Here is a 19,698-nt window from a genome sequence, read left to right on the forward strand (position 1 = left end):
CCTCTATCAATGTAGTATATGTCCTTCCTTAGTGTAGGGTAATGTGAGCTTTGTCAAGTTCCTTTACTGAATCTTCTCCCTCTAACTTATATCTCCCTCTTTTTGATATTTAGGTATCTATCTCTCTCTAATCTATTCTTATATCTCCCTCAATACTTTCTCCCTCTTACTAGGTAGATGTAAATATCTTTTAGTCATTTCTCCCTCAATAGATCATTTCTCCATCTTTAGGTCATCTCTTCCTCTTTGACAACAATGCCAAAGACTTTTCATCTCTATATGCAAATATAATCAATTCCAGATACTCCCTCAATCACCTTTCATTGTGACTGTAAATCTTCTAATTCAGCTCCTTCATTACTTTAGGTAGCTCCTAAAGTAATATCCACTAGATCAAGTTGTAAGATACAACATTCAGCTTGGTTGATACAGGGCACTACTTATGCTTCTTAAGTAGCTTAAGATAGGGGTATCAGCCCTAGTTTACCTCTTCAATACTTATGAGCATCCTTAGGTAAATCTTTTGTGAAGATATCAACTATCTACTCTTTTGTATTCACATATTCCATCCTCACTTCTTTATCTTGAACTAATTGTCTTAAGTAATGATACTTGATTGCAATGTGATTAGTCTTTGTGTGCATCATAGGGTTCTTTGATATATTTATAACACTTGTATTATCACAATAAAGTACCATAGGTTTAGTGATTTCCTCCTTCATACCTTTGAGTAGTTGTTTGATCTATACAATGTTTGTACAATTTACTATAGCAACTACATATTCAACTTCAAAATAGATTGAGATATGCAATTTTGTTTCTTGCTGGTCTAGGTGACCAACCTCTTTCCTAAGAAAAATGCTCCTTCACTTGTTTTTTCTATATCATCAATGTTTCCAGCCCAATCAACATCAGTGCAAGCACTCAACTCAAATTTCTCATTTTTCTTGTAGTCTAGACCATATTCTTTTGTTCCTTTCAAATATCTCATAATTCTCTTAACAGCCATCAAATGATTCTCCTTAGGATTAGTAGAGAATCATGTAATAATCCCAACAAATAATGCAATCTTAGGTCTATTATGCACTAAATATTACAATTTTCCAATAATAGACCTGTAAAATGTTTGATTAACATCAACTGAATCATCATTTTTTGACAACTTGTGTCCTATCACCATAGGTGTGCTAACTAGTTTGGAATCTTCCAATCCAAAAGTTTTCAATATTTCATTGACGTACTTAGACTGAGTGATGTATATGCCATATTTCATCAAATATATTTGCAAACCAACAAAGAACTTGATCTCTCCAAACATAGACATCTCAAATTCTTCCTTCATTTCATTTTCAAATGCCTTACATAATCCATCTTGACCTTATAAATAGGATATCATCCACAAAATTTTCAGCTAGTAAAATACCTTGACCTCCTTCTTTCTTCAAGTATAGATTGTTGTTATCATCAATCTTCTCAAATCCAATCTTTACCAGGTAATTATGAAGCCTTTCATACCATGATCTTGGGGCTTTCTTTAAACCATATAAAGTTTTGTTTAGTCTACATACCATATTCTTATTGTGAGCATCAACAAATCCTTCTGGTTGTTCTATGTAAACCTCTTCTTCTAATATGGCATTCAAAAATGTTGACTTCACATCCATTTCATAAACTTTGAAACCTTTGTATATAGAGTAAGCAAGCAGAGTTATTACTCCTTCCAATCTTGCAACATGGTCAAATGTTTCTCCTTAGTCTATTCCTCCTTCTTGTGCATACCCCTTGCAAACTAATCTTACCTTATTCCTTGTTACTTCACCATTTTCATCTAACTTGTTTCTATACACCCACTTGGTTTCAATCACATTCTTGTCCTCTGGTTTAGAAACTAGAGTCCATGTCTTGTTTTTCTCAATCTGCTTAATCTCTTCTTTCATCGATTTACTCTAGTCCTCATTTTTTAAAGAATCTTTCATTGTCTTAGGTTCATGCATGCTCAACAAACATGTGGGTAAGTGCACCAAGTTGTGGTGCCAAAAGGGGGGTATAAGTGGACACCATTTTTCTAAAATCAACAATTTTTAAACTTCAACAAGAATTTGAAGATAGTTACACACAAAATTTTAAGATATGACAAAAATAAAAGTAGTAGTCCTTTGAATTTACTTTCTAAACTACTAATTTTTTTTCAAAATGATTTAGTTTTAGGTCCTCAAAAAAGGGGCGCACAGAAAGTGGTATTGCTTATTCCAAAAATATATAACACGGTACAACATGTGGCCCCCCTAAAACTTTAACTTTTCTTTTGAACTTTTTTAATCGCTCTTGTAAAAAATTACCTAACACTATATAGTTTATCCCAAATTTTTTGGGTAATTTTATAATGTGTATTTTTTTTAATGAATTTTTTAATTAGACACATTCCAAAAACATGAAATATTTATGTGCTCCTCTTAGAAATGATTGAAAACTAATCTAATATCAAAATTTCATTTTTTCAAAGTGTGTAGAATGGAGTCTAGTTTCTAAAAACTTAAGTTGTTGTAAAATTCGATGAACGAGCTAAAATCTATAGCCCAATTAGTACATGTTAGTTTTTGACAAAAAATAGACATAAATTCAAAAGAAATTATAGTTGAAAGGCTTGAAATGGTTCAAATAAAATATAAATTATATGGTTATATAGCTAACACAGAGACCTACAATGTCATGTAACTTGATTTTATCGATGCTCAACCATGAAGAAACTTGAAGGAGAGCACACAAAAAAAATCAATTATTTTTTGTATGTTGCAGCAAAATACGTCTCAGACCAGTTTACAGACTCCAAACCTTTGGGTTGGATCCCAAATGCAAAACCAAGCTTTAGGCTTGGTAGAATGCAAAGCTTTAAATAGTGCATGCGCCCTATAGCGTGTGTGTGCTATAGCATGCACACACTATTTAAAGCTTTTTAAAATTTGAGACTTAATAGCACATGCATACTTTAGTGAGTATGCGCTTTAGTGCACATGCACTATTAATACCTAAACAGTGCATAAAGAGGGGGAAGGAGAGAGGTAGAGCGAGAGCGAGAGAGAGAGAGAGAGAGAAAGAGAGAGAGAGAGAGAGAGAGAGGAGAGGGGGTGTGTGTGTGTGTGTGTGTGTGTGTGTGTGTGTGTGTGTGTGTGTGTGAGAGAGAGAGAGAGAGAGAGTAGGGGGTGGGAGAGAGATAACTTACAACTTTGTATCACAATGAATCAAAATCCCATAAAAGTTTATTAATGCTCTACGACAACCCAAATCATCCTTACCTCTGTGAATAGTTAGTTTTAGATGAAACTTTTAAAGATTATTGATTTGTTTTAGTGTTTTCAATTAAATTTATAAGCTATTTTAATGTTTTAAGAAAACTTATGACAAAGAATACAAGGATACAATTTGACAAAAAAAATGTTATTTATATAATTTAAAGTTACATGTAGCATGTCAAAATCAACTTAAAAATATTATTTGTTTCAAAAAATAGAAAAACATTATGTACATTTAAGATATAATTTTCATGTTGATAATTTAATTTTGACTAATTGATTTCTTGAATCCTCAATCATTAATAAAATCTCTATTGAACACCTAACATCCTAGAAGTTTCTTATCTAATTAATTCATTTCTTGATTGACTTCAATCATAAATAAATTCTCTTTGAAAATCCTAACCTCCTAGAAGTTTCTTATCTAATTGATCCTTTGATTGATTGATGTCATTAGACCCTTATTTTGAAGTTCATTTTTTTACAAGTTTCTTACTTGTAATTAAATTTTATCTTATTTTTATCAAAAGTGGTCACAGCCACTGTAGTCTATATTATTTATTATTATTATTGATTCAGATTAATTATTACTATGTGTTAAGCTCGTTTAGACTCAGTCCAAAACCTCCCACATGCAAGACCTACAAATTATGTTGTACTATAGACATCTTCTGTCTGAAGTTCAGAAATTTGTTACAAGCCCATTAAAAATGAAGTAAAAACTTTCTAGACTATTCTTTAATTATATTAAATATCCATAAACCATCATACTATTTTTTTAAATTTAATTAATAAATAATAGAAAGTAGTCAATTCTGCCGGCTGGATATCAATTCTTTGCCGGCTGGCTATCCATTTTCTGCCATGAAAGGAAACTTCGCTGCATTTCCAACAACCGTAAACGCCACTGAAGTTCAATCAATGATACATTCGCCACGTCACAATAAGTAGGTTGTCTAATATTTTAACGTAAACATCATGTGTTTCTTGAGCCTAGAAAAATGTTGACTAAGCTGTGCAATTTGGTAGCGCCTCTTGAAAGAGGATCCAAGACTAAATACAAGAGCATTGAAATGGGGCAGATTATAATAATACTTAGAAACGTCCAAGAAAAGAATTGTGTCTGAACTATCTATAACTCAGAAGGATTCCTTCATCTTCTTCAAGAAAAGCACAAAGTTGAATGAATTGAGAGGGAGAGGGACACTACTACAAAGTGAGTCGTTTTAAGACGTTTTTTAAAGACAAAAAATTATTATCGTCTTTAACTTTGCCTTCATTTTCTTTTTAATTTATGTTTTAATTTTAAATTATTATTTTTTGTCTCACATAACGCTAAGTCTGAGCGGGAAATTTATTTCATCGAAAGATGAAAGAAAGTTGGAGCGGCAAACTAATTTCATCCCGCCCAGAAAGATACACGGCAGAAAACAATGTGTAGAAGCCAGTCATGAAAGGTGTGCGGATAGATTGGATGTTGCAGAGTTTGATGATTTCTTTGCTACATGGAAATTTGGGTTTTGAAAAGGCCTATGGATAGATAAGGCTCCGCTTTCGGCTGTTCACGCATTTTCCGTACATCTCAGTTTAGGGGTTTTTTAAAATCCAGGGGGGTTTTCAAATCGTAACCATGGTGGAGATCTAGATTTGGTCGGAGTAAGAAGGGTGATATTGTAGGGCGGAAAGTGGATAAAACCAAAGTTGATAATCCTAATTTCATCGCTTCAGCACAGAATAATAAATTTGTTAACTCAACCTAATTTTTTGAAGATGGATTTGGGGAACAATGGTGGGTTGGGGGAAAACGTCAGGATAAAGAGAATTCTTGCGGAGGTATCTCTTTTGGGATAAAATCCTCTTGGTTCAAACATTCACAAGCGGATCCACTGTAAGTAGTTTTGAATTCTATACCCCCAGATTTTTTCTTCCTTAATTTAGATATGCGAATAAGCTTTTAAAAAGCCTTTCTTTTTGTCTGGGACAAGTCTGTTATTTTCTTATCTATGGAAGCGTCATTTTCAACCTGCCCTGTTCAGAACACTTTGTCCCTACAACATGTTTGGTTTGTACTTCCCCAGTTGCCATTAGAGCCTCCAGATCTGGATATTTTTCCTAAGATCACCAGATCAGAGAATTCCTGTTAGGCACTGTAAATTTGATTTTTTCATAAATTGATAATTATTTTACCATTCAGATTTGTGCGCTAAGAGATCCTAATTTTGGCCTCTAAGGACCCTTCATTGGAAATATGTAGGCCTCCAGATCTGGATTTTTTTGCCTAAGAAGAGACAATCCCTGTTAGACACTGTAAATTTGATTTTTTTTAAATTGATAATTATTTTATCATTTAGATCTGTGTGCTAAGAGACCCTAATGTTGGCATCTAAAGACCCTGCGTTGGAAATATAGAGGTCTCTAGATCTGGATATTTTTCCTAAGAACACAGAATCCCTATTGATAATTATTTTTTCATTTAGATTTGTGTGCTAAGAGACCCTAATGTTGCCCTCTAAGGACCATGCATTGGAAATATGGAGGTCTCCAGATCTGGATATTTTGCCTAAGAACAGGGAATCCCTATTAGGAACTATAAATTTGATTTTTTCTTAAATTGATAATTATTTTATCATTAAAATCTGTGTGCTAAGAGACCCTAATGCTGGCCTCTAAGGACCCTGTGTTGGAAATATGTAGGTCTCCAGATCTTGATATTTTGCCTAAGAATAGAGAATCCCTAGTAGGCACTGTAAATTTGGTTTTCTCTTAAATTTATAATAACATAGCAAAATAAATAACATTAGTTACCTCTATATGTTGTTGTTCTCGTTGATATGCCTTTGGATTTGTTGCATGTTGCTTGAGGGATTCATCATAGGATATATGAGAATTTTCTTTCAAGATTTCTTCTTGCATCCACACACTATTCTTCCAAGATGAAACTTCTTTTTGCAATTGTACATTTTTCTCAGCCAGATCTTGGATCCTCTTTCTCATCTTCCTCTCCTCCGACCTAATTTTTCCCAGCATAGAAGCCCATTCATTTGACCGCCTATCTATCTCCTTTTCTAATGTCTGCTGCAGATCATTCTTCTCACTCTCCAGTATCTTTGTTCGACATTCCATCTCTTCTTCGATCAACCTTAGCGATTCAGTTGCTGAAGATGTTTCTCTCTTGTTGCTGGAAAAGATGGAAGTGGTTGATGAATGACTTTCTCTGTGATGGCGTACTGAATGGGGAGATGACCGCTTCGAATGTGGAGATGAACGCTTGGAATCCCCTCCCCCAGAGATAGTTTCCTTTGGAATAGCAGAAGAATTATCTGCCATCAACTGCTTTTCAAGCAAATTCTCCTTCGAGCTATCGCTTCCCTTCTCCAAACAGGGCGGCCCATCCTTATCAACCCTCTGGCAGGGTAAATTATTACTAATATTGTTGTATGCAGAGACCCATTTCAATGGAAATAACCTCCGCATCGCTGCAACACTAGCAATCACCTGTAAAAAATAATCTGTGTCATTTTCAAGCCGGAAGTAAACTGAATTATAAAAAGCATAGTCGAACACATTCACACCAAAAATGAATGGTTACAGCCTCGGCCGTTAGATTTGAAAGATGGCATTATAGTACTAGACAGCACAGGAGGACCCTAATGACGGTGAATTCCAGGCAGAGCTTCACACTCTTGCTCGCATCACTGCTCCACATGGACGACAGGGGCGGCTTGGAGCCTGCACAAACCAGTAAACGTATAAACATCGAAAAATTTAAGAATACAAAGTTGGAAGAGTATGGCGATGCAGGTGAAGAAAAATTGGGGGTTTCAAACATCTCGGCGACAGTTAAAGAGGGTAACAGGTTGAGAAGCACGACAATGAAGCAAGAATTGGAATAATGAGAAGTAAAAGGCACAAAGTAAAAACTAGAGTGAGGAGATATGCACCAGAACATTCGGATAAAATGGAAGCGTTGATATTCTACTTCTCCTGCATGTCCCTCGGATGCAAGACTCCCATGCATAAAAGAAAAACTATGCAAACCACGTGCCTCAGGGTAATCGCATTCATTTTGTTTATGTAACTGCGACCCTTGCCTCAATTTCAATAACCTAATATTACAAGAATCAAAGGCATCACAAGTCTCAATTTGAATAACCATAATATTACAAGAAATCCATCCAGTAATCTAGGAAATCTAGAGAGTAATTCTTCCTTGTATCTCCTTCACAGGGAACCTAAGAGATCACATAACTAATAAGAGTAAAAGTGAAATAAATTTTATTCTATTTTTAACACAAAATTGAAGCATATACATTTCATTTTCAATTCTTCTAACATTAAATATTTTGATATATCTCATTGATTAAATATATGAATATTCTATATTAACTCAACAACCAAGTTCTTATAGGTTCCCAAACATCACTACTAGAAACACATACATAAGTTCCCATAAGTAAAAACCATCATAAATATATGAACAAGGTTTCATTATAAATAGTTGAATCCATTATTACAATTACATAGCATAAAAATCACATAAGCATACCAAGGACAATCATCTTGATATACCCATTCTTCTTTATTGCAACTAAGCATGTGTACATATACATATTACAAGGAGCAAGTAATCATTATATATCATGTTTTCATATACTTCTAACATTTTTCTCCTCTAACATGATCTCTATATAAAATGGATACATAAGTATTATATCATAGTCATGATACAAAAATATGATGTTGCAACATGTAGTCACACACAAAAAAAGCTGTAAAATTGGAATGTGTGAAGAAAGATCATCCAAGGCTCTTGAAAAACTCTAGAAAAATACTCAATGGATAAAAGACTTTCCACCCAGCCATGGAACCTTACTCCTCCACTACCCTAAGCTAGGAGATAACACAAGGCCCCACACCAAGTTAAAACATAATAAAGGGGATAAAATAGCTATTTTAACACTGATAAAATTTATTGCTGATCAATATTGTATCAAAAATTCAAACTGGTTAGGTATTGAATTAAACTTGATAAAAAAATGACAAAGAAGGAAAACTTTAAACATGAACAAGATCATAAATCATTTGAAGATGACATATTGCAAATGATAAACTTATGCTTAAACAGTGATAAAGTTTATTATTAATCAATATTCTATCAAAGTTTCAAATTGATTAGGTATTGGATTTAATGTCATTCATGAAGATATCTAATTTAATGTCATACACGAATATATCTAATTTAATGTCATACATGAACAAACATATCATATATTAACCAATAATTTCATATGTCTAATAATGTCATGCATCAAATAAATGTCATATATACATCAAATGTATATCGAATATGTCCACTGACATAAAATCCAACATATATGTCTGATGATGCTTATACATGTACATGTCTATCAACTATATCTTCTCCTTCCCACGAGGGGAAGGAAACAAATCTCTAGAGGCCTTTGGTCATCGTGTGGAGAGAGATGTTGGTGATGATAGGGTCCTCTTCACACACTTTCTTGTCCTCTTGTTGAGGCTCTTCTCTAACTCAAGTTGATACAAACAAAGTAGAAATGAATGAATAATTATTATACATTGAAATCAAATATATGTACACACAAAGTTAATTATTTTCTTACTACCATCATATAGTCACTCTACAAGTCCACCTCGAACGCTCGTGGATGATCAGGTGTGACAAGACCCTACAACAATTGAATCAATATAATCACTTATAAATAACATTAGAAATTCTGATACTAACTATAATAAACAAAAAATAAAACCAATAAAATTCTTTCATGCCTCAGTCAATGGCTGTGAACCAGCCATAGTTGCAGCCACTCCATGATCGACGGACTGTCGGAGATGAGATGTCATGAGCTGCATGTCATACAATACACGTGACATGTAACATGCAACATGAAACAAATATAATTAAATGAATTAAATTAACATGAAACAAATGTACCTCGACGAAGCTCGTATGATGTCTATGCTTTGAGTCTGTAGTAAATGTTGACTGTCTTTTAGAGAGCTGATGCACATGCATAATTTTTTTTGTCAATCCTTAATATGATTACTTAATAATATATATGTATTAATTTAAATGATTAAATCGACACATACCTCTAGACTCATGGACGAGGCAAAAAATGGAGCCAGGGGATCGCTACTAGGCCTGCCAACACTCTAACCCTAAATTTTGAAAAATGTCAATAGATGCTAATTAATTAATCATTCATTATAAATATGAAATGTGATCAAATTAGTAAATTATAATTGTAATTTACTTGTGTGTTAATGCCAAATGTGTCATTCAGGAACTAATCAGTGACAAGCTCATCATCTGCACCATCTCTAGTATGAGTGCTAAATGTGAATAAGGATCCACATGATGTGCACATGTGATCGTGGTGCACTGAAGACTCCCCCTTAACTAATGGACTCATGCAATGGATGAGGGTTTGTGTTAAAGCATTAATAGTCCCTAGAGCGTTGGCCTCTACATGTTCCTTCACAACTAAAGGAATAGTCACATGCTCACCCTGTGGCATGACCACAGGTGCCCTAACTACATTAGGGTCACGACCTACCCCTGGCCTTTTAAATGATGAACCCCCACCTCTACGCTGGGAGTCTGATATATCAAAATAATTGGGGATCTCCCCAAGGACAAACTCACAATACAATTTCTTTAAAAAATACATGGGGATCTTGTGATTGTTGCAAGGAGGGGCATCAAAAACCATCCACCATCTATCCCAAAAATTATTTATAATAGCATTTCATATGCACCAATGGATGGGGAACCATTTAGTACCCTCTCTAATAGTATTTTGTTCACCAGGTTTTCTAAAAAATGCACATATTCTACCTTTTGGTATTTCTTTTTTTTTTTAACATCTTGATATGACAATTTATTTGCATAAAATCCTTTTTTTTCATCCCTCTTAACCCACCAAACATCTAACTAACCACTAATTGAAGCTATCTAGGTCTTAATGGATTCGAGGGACAATGCCAATTGAGCCCTCATTGGATTGGTTAGTCTAGATTCTTTCAACCAACCAATGAGTCCTTCTAATTTTGTTTTGCCTCTTTCTATTTCATTTATTATATTTTCTTGTGTGCCAGGTGGAAGTCTTTCAATTGGTTTAAGTTGCAAAATTTGTTCTTCTTCTTGGGGAGGGTTTTGGTATTGATTTTCTTGAGGGTTTTGAGTTTCTTGGGGATTTTTCGGTTGATTATTGACATTTTCTAATAAAAAATTAATTGAAATCTAAATAAATAAACAAATCTAAAGAAAATTTGTAAAAACCCTGCAAAACAATATAAAAAACCTACAAAAAAATATAAAAAACATATCAAACAATGCAAAATAAAATTTAGATTACATACAACATGTTTTTGATCTTGTATTTCATTGGCGAAGAGGCACATTGGCAAGGTAGGTGGTGAAAACTTTGATTTTCTACAATTCGTGTACGTGTTGCTATGAGGAGAGGGCAAAAAAAAGAGTTAAAATGAATGGGCTGCAGGTATGTACCCATTTATAAGATTTTGATTTTTTAAAACTATTTACATGCTATTGAAAATTGAAAAAAAAGGGTTGTCACCTTTTTGGCACCACAACTTGGTGTACATACCCAATGCTAAGTTCAAAAATATGCTAATAAGTGTAAGGATTGCAACCTAAAATGAGTGTCATATCAAAAATTACCATAAAATGAGGAAAAGTCTACAAGAGTCAAGGTTGATGTGCACATTCACTAGTCAACAAAATATTAGTCCACATTACATCATAAATCAATTCAATTAAAAATCAACTATTCCCTTATCTCAATGCTTTCAAATAAGTTTCACAATACCTTAAAATCACAACAATGCACACACATACCTTTGCTTGCTTACCATACCTTGGTATTACATAGAATTGACCGTATTAGTGGATAATTCATATCTACTTCATATTATACTCATACATATATATTCACAATCATTTCGGTTCATTCACAATGTCAAGAGTGACCTTTTTTATTTTTTTGGGATATGATTGAAAATTTTGATTAATGCATTGAAGAAAACACATTAATTAAAGGGGGAAGAATGTCACTACCCATTTTTCAGATACCTAATAAAGTGATATTTTCATTGCAACCTTGGATTAGTTGAAGTCATTTGGAATCAAAATAATATTAATAACAGATGCATATTGTAATGCCCCACCCAAAGATCCTTGGAACACAAGGATAAAATGTGCACTGAATAATTTTTTTTTCTTAAGATAAGTTATTAAATCAACAACATAAAGTAACCATATACAATAATGAAACATCAAAACAAGGTGATAAGAATAGGGAACATGGCTAAAATCACATATTGACCTACACCAACGGAAGTCTTACAACACTTGCAAGGATCTCCAAGCACTAAACCATAACTCACAAACCAAAGATCACACAAATTATGAGATTATACAAGAGGATGTTCTCTTTCAAACCCAAAGTAAAAGCTCCTAGCATGGTTAGACATACAACTCCATTTCCACTAGTTACAACATAATCAAGAATTACAAGTAGAGACCAACAATGGTCATACACAGCACAAGGGCTCAAAGTTACAACCTCACTCTTGAAATTTTGTTAAGTCTAAAATCCTAAAGCCCTGAAATTTGGCGAAGTCTAAACTTTTGAAGTCTTAAAATTTCTCAAAATATTTATCTTAACTCGGAGAGCTCTGGACCTATCTCAAATGAATCGTCACATATATTAAAATATTTCTTAAGAATATATTAAAATATGTCAACTTATACTTAAATGACATATTTTAAACTCCATAGAAAATATGTTTTGAACTAGGAAGGTGTGGAACCTAGTAGGGTGTCCAAAACCAACTTCCAAACTTTCCTCAGCCAAGCCAAAATGCCCATTATTTTTCATGCGAGGAGACATTGATCTGTAGTCTGGCATGAGACTTTGCTTCTCCACACGAGACCTTGCCTAACTGTGCGAGAGGATTTGTATTGCTTCGTGCACAGCTGCGCAATGTCATGCAGTCTTTGCATCATATCGCGCAACCCTTGCATCACATTGCACGAGGAATGCCAACAACACAACATTGAGGCCTTGCCCTTCTAAGGATGTGGCTGATTTACTTTAACCTCTTTTTCTATTTTCTCCATATTTTGCAGTAGTTTGTTTTATTTTAGTATCATTATGATTTTATCATCAATTCCCATACAACTTCTTACTTTTTAAGGAAGATTTGTGTATTTATATCAAATAGGGACTTTCTATTCCATTAGATTGTTCAATCCAGCTCAAACTTGGAGATGCTTCAAAAAGATTTGATGGTTTAGCCTGACTTGGACTTTTATAAGTTCAATTATTCAAGTAGATTGTGGATTGTGGGCTTGCAATTTTCACTACAGATTTTTGTTTGACATCATTATGCTTTGTTTATTGCAATTATTTGTTACATGGTCAAATATTTGTTCATTGAGAAATATGCTCTCTATTCTTACTCATTTTCTCCAAGTTAACTCTTAAGGAAATCAATAATTCCCTTGTATCCTTGTGTTTTCATGGTTCTTATTTGGCCATCAAAAATGTTTTCTCTTGATGGGCCACGTTCTGTGTTGTGGCACCATCTCAATCCATCGCCTATTTTCTAGTCTTAATCATCTAACACTAGTTATCCCTACTTTCTCTTATTACCCTATCTAATTCTTGTATGTTAATATATGATGTTGTTTTCCCATTTTGATCTTATTGATTATCTATTCTTCATATTCAAATTAATCACTCCTCTAATTGATATCTTCTTTCTCATCCCTTAGCTATTTAGATCTAGTGGAAAATCGAGTAAATAGCTTCTTTTACATTTAATTAAGTAGTTGGTATTTGTAAAGTTTGAATTATAAGGGATAGTTTGTGAATTTGAATTAGTTGATTAATAGTAATGATTCTTTTAATTCATATTATGAAAAAGCATGAAGCAATTTATTTATATAGTAATTTGTTCATAATATATATATACATACATACTTGTAATTTATTTATTAATTACAATCAATATAATAATATAATAGATTGATGTGTTACCTTATTCTCTAATCCAACTAATTTCAAGAGTTTTATTTGTTAATGTTGCTCTTATGCTCCTCTAAGTTAAATACATCTACGATTCACGATATACTAGGTATAAAATGAGATGTCATGTGATGCAATTCCATTACTCCCTGTAGTTTTACTTGTTTAGTATTTCTCATGTTAGGCTGGGTATTGTTCATATTTACTAGATTTTCCAGTGGAGCTAAATAGCTAAGAGATAAGAAAGAAGAATCAAGTAGATGAGCGATTAGTCTGAATATGAAAAATAGATAATCAATAAGAACAAAATGGTAAAACAACATCACACCTTGGCATGCAAGAATTAGATACGGTAATAAGTGAAAGTCAGGACAGTTAGTGTCATATGATTAAGATTAGAAAAGAGGTGATGGATTGAGATGGTGTTGCAACAAGGAATGAGGGCCATCAAGAGAATACATTTTTTATATCCAAATAGGAACCATGACAACAAAAGGGAATTATTGATCTTTCCTTAAGAGTTAACTCAAAGAAAATGAATTAAACTACAGAGCATATTTATAAACCAACAAATATTTGACCATGTAATAGACAACTGGAGTAATAAAAGTGTAATGATATTAAATGAAAACTGCAGCGAAAATTGTAAGTCCACAATATGTTTAAATAATGCAAATCCTTTTAAGGGCCCGTTTGGTTGTGGGAATACAAATATGGGAATAGGAATTGTTATTCTGGAATAGAAAATAGGAATATATATTCATATTCTTTGTTTGGTTCAGCCAGAATTTGATGGGGAATTCACGGACCCAAAGTTTTGTAAAATAAATAAAACTGGAATAGGAATACATATTCCAATTCCAGCTATTGAGGTGGAATTGAAAATATTTATTTTTGGGACGAAATTGGAATACATATTCCTATTTTATTCCAAGTCGCAATTCTGATTTGGTGCACCCAGACACAAAATTCAAAATTTTAAGAATTTACATATGCCTATTCCACTTGTATTCCCGTTGCCAAACAGACTTAAAAGTTAGATTGAAACAACCCAATGAAATTGAAACTTCCTATTCAATATAAATATACAAATATCTGCCTTAACAGTAAGAAGTTGTGTAGGAATGGATGTTGAAATCATAATGATACTGAAATCAAACAAAACTGATGTGAAATCTAAAGAAAATAGAAAAATAGGTTGAAGTAAATGTTAGAAGCCAAATGGGTGAAAATATTGGCTTTCAGCATAAACATTCTGATAGAAAATGAAGCGTCAAATCATGAAGTTACATGATCACTTCAAAATAGGAAGAGACACCTATGCTAAAAGGAATAACAGAGTCAATAAGTGTAGATATAAAAGTAGTAAGGTTCGACAGTAAAAACTCGAGGAGCGATGACCAAGGAGAAGACACAACCTTAGAAAATCTCACATAGCAAGGAAAACTTTGAAATTGTCAATTATATTTCTAAGAAAAGTTTTGAATGAAACCAATACAAACAAGTAGACCATTCTCTAATCAGCCGAAAACCAAGTCCACAATGATACAGTCTTCGCCAATAGTCCCCAAACTTGCCACTGACTCCCAACTTTTCCCCCACAATCAAAAGGACCTCTTAGATGTCCCTTGGAGCATGGTCAAAGGCCATTCTATTTAACTTGTAAATTCCAGGCTACCAGCCATATATCAATGTCCATTATCTCAAACCACCTACATTATGGCCTTGAGAGAAGAAAGAAAAAACAAATAGAAACATCAAAGGAATCATTTACAATCCAAAGTCTTTTAGGCTGGTCATGGTGATTTAGGAGCTAGTAAGATGCAAACTAATCAACCAATCCTTAATCCAAGGCTAGATAACATGGAAGCTCAGGTCAAAAGAGAAATAAAGAAAAATGTAGTGCTTAATCAAACTTCCTATTACTCCGACTACCTAATCTTGGAGGAATCTAAAGGCTAATGGCATTATACAAAAAATGCATCCAATATTTCAGTTTGAAATTAATTTGTTGGTTAAGCGAAGAAAAATTATAAGGTATGCATGCACGACCATATTCAATAAAGTAGGTGAGGATAATATAGATGGCAATTTCCTAGGGATCTCACTAATATGCAGAACAAAAACAAGACGATGCAAGAAAATGTTGAAACTAAGGTGTTAGACAAGTGCAATTAACAAGATTATAGCAATAAATTTCACAAATAATGCTAATTGAGAGGAGAATGAAGAATTTCTTGAAAGTTATATACGGTTAACCTTGAATAGAATATATGTGCATACCTCTGAGTATCAAGCAAAAGAAAACAACAGAAGAAAACCATTGAAGACAATGAGTTCCCTTCCCAGTTTTCAGCGCTTCCCCCACCTCTTCCCTCAACTCTCCCATTTAACTTAAAAATATGCATGTTGTCCCAATTAGCAGCTAGGGAGTACGTTTTAGTTACTGTCAGATGATGGTTCTAAAAAAAATTAGTACTAAATTAGATTCCCCCAATAAATTTTTAACTGCTATTCAAAATCTAGGTCATCAGTATGCAACATAAACCTGTTATTAATATTATTTTGATTCCATTTTTTAATATATATATTTTTAAAAAGAAAATGGCTTCAACTAATCCAAGTGGCAATGACCTATTTGGTATCTGAAGAATGGGTTATATGACAATAAGCCATATATCCATAGACACGTCTACATCCAAACTACAAAAGGCACATCCTGTAATGTAGGATTTTATGTACTCAATCATATTAAGATATTAAGAATTGAACCATATCCACAAATACACCCGCATCCAAACTGCAAAAACATATTAAGATTTGAAGCATTGTTGAATAAAAGTTTTGACCACACAAACTAAGTTTGGAACAAAATCATCAAAAACAATCCAAGATTTCACAATAATAGAGAAACAAAATTCCTTCTCAACTTCCAATCAGAATTTACTACTACTAAACTTTTATCATATGGGATCAACACTCCTACTAGTTTCCTTTCAAGAGTTTCTGTTGATAAAGAATTGAGCAGGAACAGGAATTGAAGTCCCATATGTGAGGTCCCACATGGTAGGAGTCTTGGAAAGATAAGATGCACCATCTAAAACACCATGTAAATATTGAACCATTAATAGAAACCTCAGAACACATGAAAAACTTTTTATGTGGATAAATCTAAGAGCTTAACAAAACCTATGACTTTCTCCTCAGAACTCTATTCTATCAATGCCACAGAGAGTCACAAATAAAGGAAACAACTAGGTGGAGGGTGTGTCAGGGCATGAGATATTTTGTATCAATTCAGGAACCACTCTTCTACTGTTGGTTACAAATCCACACCATCTTAATTATTGACCTCCTCTCCATTTCAAATGGAATACAAAAAAATTACTTACAAATCATGACAAATGGTACAAGTGGCAATGGGTTTAATTCAATGTTACTTTGGAATGTGTTTCCAATATGTTTTTCAACCATCCCCGTCTTGGATAAGTTTCAGGGATAGTGTATGCCTAGGGGACACTGACTTTGATTTCTAGAAGATATTTGTCTTTGACTCTTGAAGTAACAAAGTAAGAGAAATTTGAAAAAATGAATTTTGCTAATTCTTATATTTTAAGTTTCTATTATGTATAAGAGCATGCTTTGTCTATTCTTTATGAATCTCTAAATTTTTCTACATATTTTAATTTGATTTCCTTATTGTTATATAGCTGTCCCCAAAATTGCACAAAAAAGTTGTCATCCCAAAAACTCATCCCCTGATCTACCAATCCCAGAAATTTGGGGTAGCACTAGTTTTAATTTACCATTTGTGAGCTTTTCTGTAGATGGGTTGTTCAACACATATACTGCTGTAGAATGCCTCTCAGCACAATAAAATATTAGCTATAGATAGAGAGAGATACAACTATAGAGACCTTTCCTTTAACATATTACAGAAACTTGAAGTCTTCCTATAATCATTATTAATATTAATGTATCAGAATGTCTCTAATATTTTCTTCAAATTAATACATTTAAAATAGAGATTAACTATACATTGAAGGAGTTCTTGCTAAATTTGCTTAGAAACTACAATCAGCTATATTACAAATGTGAGAACTAGAATACAACCACCAAGAATGTTGAAAATTACATGTCAGTGGAAAAGGAATGAACCCAGACAATACTACAATTCTTTACAGAACTTTTCCCTTAGCCATTCTTGCAAAATCGACAACTGTCCCTCCCTAACTAATACATCTTCATCTAGTTTGTTTACTTTGAGCTTAAGTGTTCCAACTTCAGCGATGAGTTTAATGTTTTGCAAGGTAAGTTGTTCTGCATCTTGCTGAAATCCATTCCTTTCTTCTAAAACTTTAGGTATCTCTGCTCTTAACAACGTCAGTTCTTTCTGACATTCTTCTAAGTCAATCTGTAAACATTTTATGGTATTTTCCTTCCCTCCAAGCTGTAGATAAAATATATCACAGCATTAGTGCTCATAATATGAACTAAATATAGTGCTCTTCAAAAGTAAGTTAATCTTCCATTTAACAAACTATTTGACATCCTAAATATAAACAATTGAAAGCATGACAACACATACCAGAACCTCCAAATCTTTCTCTTTCTGGTTTGAGAAAGTGAGCCTAGCCTGTAGTCTTTCAATGTTACTCCTCAAAACCTCTTGACTCCTTTCAAAAGTTGCAACTTTCTCCTCAGTTTGTTCTACATCAGCCACATTGGAACATAATTTTTCCCGTAGAAGCTTGACCAGTAAAGTTTTGGCTTTAAGTTCTTGCTTTAGTTGTTTGAAAACCTCCTCACTCTAAAATAGCAATGAAGAATAATGGTTGATCACAAAACCATGTTAATGAACACTCCCTAAAATAGCAAAATAAATAACATTAATTACCTCTATATGCTGTTGTTCCTGTTGATATGCCTCTGGATTTGCTGCATGTTGCTTGAGGGATTCATCATAGGATATATGAGAATTTTCTTTCAAGATTTCTTCTTGCATCCACACACTATTCTTCCAAGATGAAACTTCTTTTTGCAATTGTACATTTTGCTCAGCCAGATCTTGGATCCTCTTTCTCATCTTCCTCTCCTCCGACCTAATTTTTCCCAGCATAGAAGCCCATTCATTTGACCGCCTATCTATCTCCTTTTCTAATGTCTGCTGCAGATCATTCTTCTCACTCTCCAGTATCTTTGTTCGACATTCCATCTCTTTTTCGATCAACCTTAGCGATTCAGTTGCTGAAGATGTTTCTCTCTTGTTGCTGGAAAAGATGGAAGTGGTTGATGAATGACTTTCTCTGTGATGGCGTACTGAATGGGGAGATGACCGCTTCGAATGTGGAGATGAACGCTTGGAATCCCCTCCCCCAGACATAGTTTCCTTTGGAATAGCAGAAGAATTATCTGCCATCAACTGCTTTTCAAGCAAATTCTCCTTCGAGCTATCACTTCCCTTCTCCAAACAGGGCGGCCCATCCTTATCAACCCTCTGGCAGGGTAAATTATTACTGATATTGTTGTATGCAGAGACCCGTTTCAATGGAAATAACCTCCGCATCGCTGCAACACTAGCAATCACCTGTAAAAAATAATCCATGTCATTTTCAAGCTGGAAGTAAACTGAATTATAAAAAGCATAGTCGAACACATTCACACCAAAAATGAATGGTTACAGCCTCGGCCGTTAGATTTGAAAGATGGCATTATAGTACTAGACAGCACAGGAGGACCCTAATGACGGTGAATTCCAGGCAGAGCTTCACACTCTTGCTCGCATCGCTGCTCCACATGGACGACAGGGGCGGCTTGGATCCTGCTCAAACCAGTAAACGTATAAACATCGGGAAATTTAAGAATACAAAGCTGAAATAGTATGGCGATGCAGGTGAAGAAAAATTGGGGGTTTCAAACATCTCGGCGATAGTTAAAGAGGGTACCAGGTTGAGAAGCACGACAATGAAGCAAGAATTGGAATAATGAGAAGTAAAAGGCACAAAGTAAAAACTAGAGTGAGGAGATATGCACCAAAACATTCGGATAAAATGGAAGCGCTGATATTCTGCTTCTCCTGCATGTCCCTCGGATGCAAGACTCCCATGCATAAAAGAAAAACTATGCAAACCACGTGCCTCAGGGTAATCGCATTCATTTTGTTTATGTAACTGCGACCCTTGCCTTGAACCTGTGAGAGGATGAACGGTTAGTTTCAGGAGAAGGATAGCTAAATTGTTCGTATGCATACGGAAATCTCATTGCATACTGATTTATATATCCTGTAATTTTATGAAGCCGTTGCAGCTGTCTTG

General features: G+C 34.0%; 1 protein-coding gene and 1 long non-coding RNA gene across 2 annotated transcripts; both read right to left on the bottom strand.

The window, feature by feature from the left end:
* Positions 1–8,496: 8,496 nt before the first annotated feature.
* Positions 8,497–9,499, bottom strand: LOC149568719 (uncharacterized). The gene is made up of 4 exons (XR_016361700.1): positions 9,262–9,499; positions 9,096–9,173; positions 8,933–8,995; positions 8,497–8,833 (listed from the first exon to the last, which is right to left on the bottom strand). It is a non-coding gene; the product is annotated as an uncharacterized LOC149568719 (long non-coding RNA).
* An 8,053-nt stretch (positions 9,500–17,552) lies between these two features.
* Positions 17,553–19,254, bottom strand: LOC149568720 (uncharacterized). The gene is made up of 3 exons (XM_089816765.1): positions 18,282–19,254; positions 17,949–18,194; positions 17,553–17,834 (listed from the first exon to the last, which is right to left on the bottom strand). The coding sequence occupies exons 1-3, from the start codon at positions 18,987–18,989 to the stop codon at positions 17,553–17,555; spliced, it is 1,236 nt and encodes a 411-aa protein (XP_089672891.1). The 5' UTR covers positions 18,990–19,254.
* Positions 19,255–19,698: the final 444 nt, after the last annotated feature.

Source organism: Cupressus sempervirens, chromosome 3 (assembly GCF_028749045.1).
Source record: "Cupressus sempervirens isolate cs-2001-9-10 chromosome 3, ASM2874904v1, whole genome shotgun sequence".
NCBI classification, from domain to species: domain Eukaryota; kingdom Viridiplantae; phylum Streptophyta; class Pinopsida; order Cupressales; family Cupressaceae; genus Cupressus; species Cupressus sempervirens.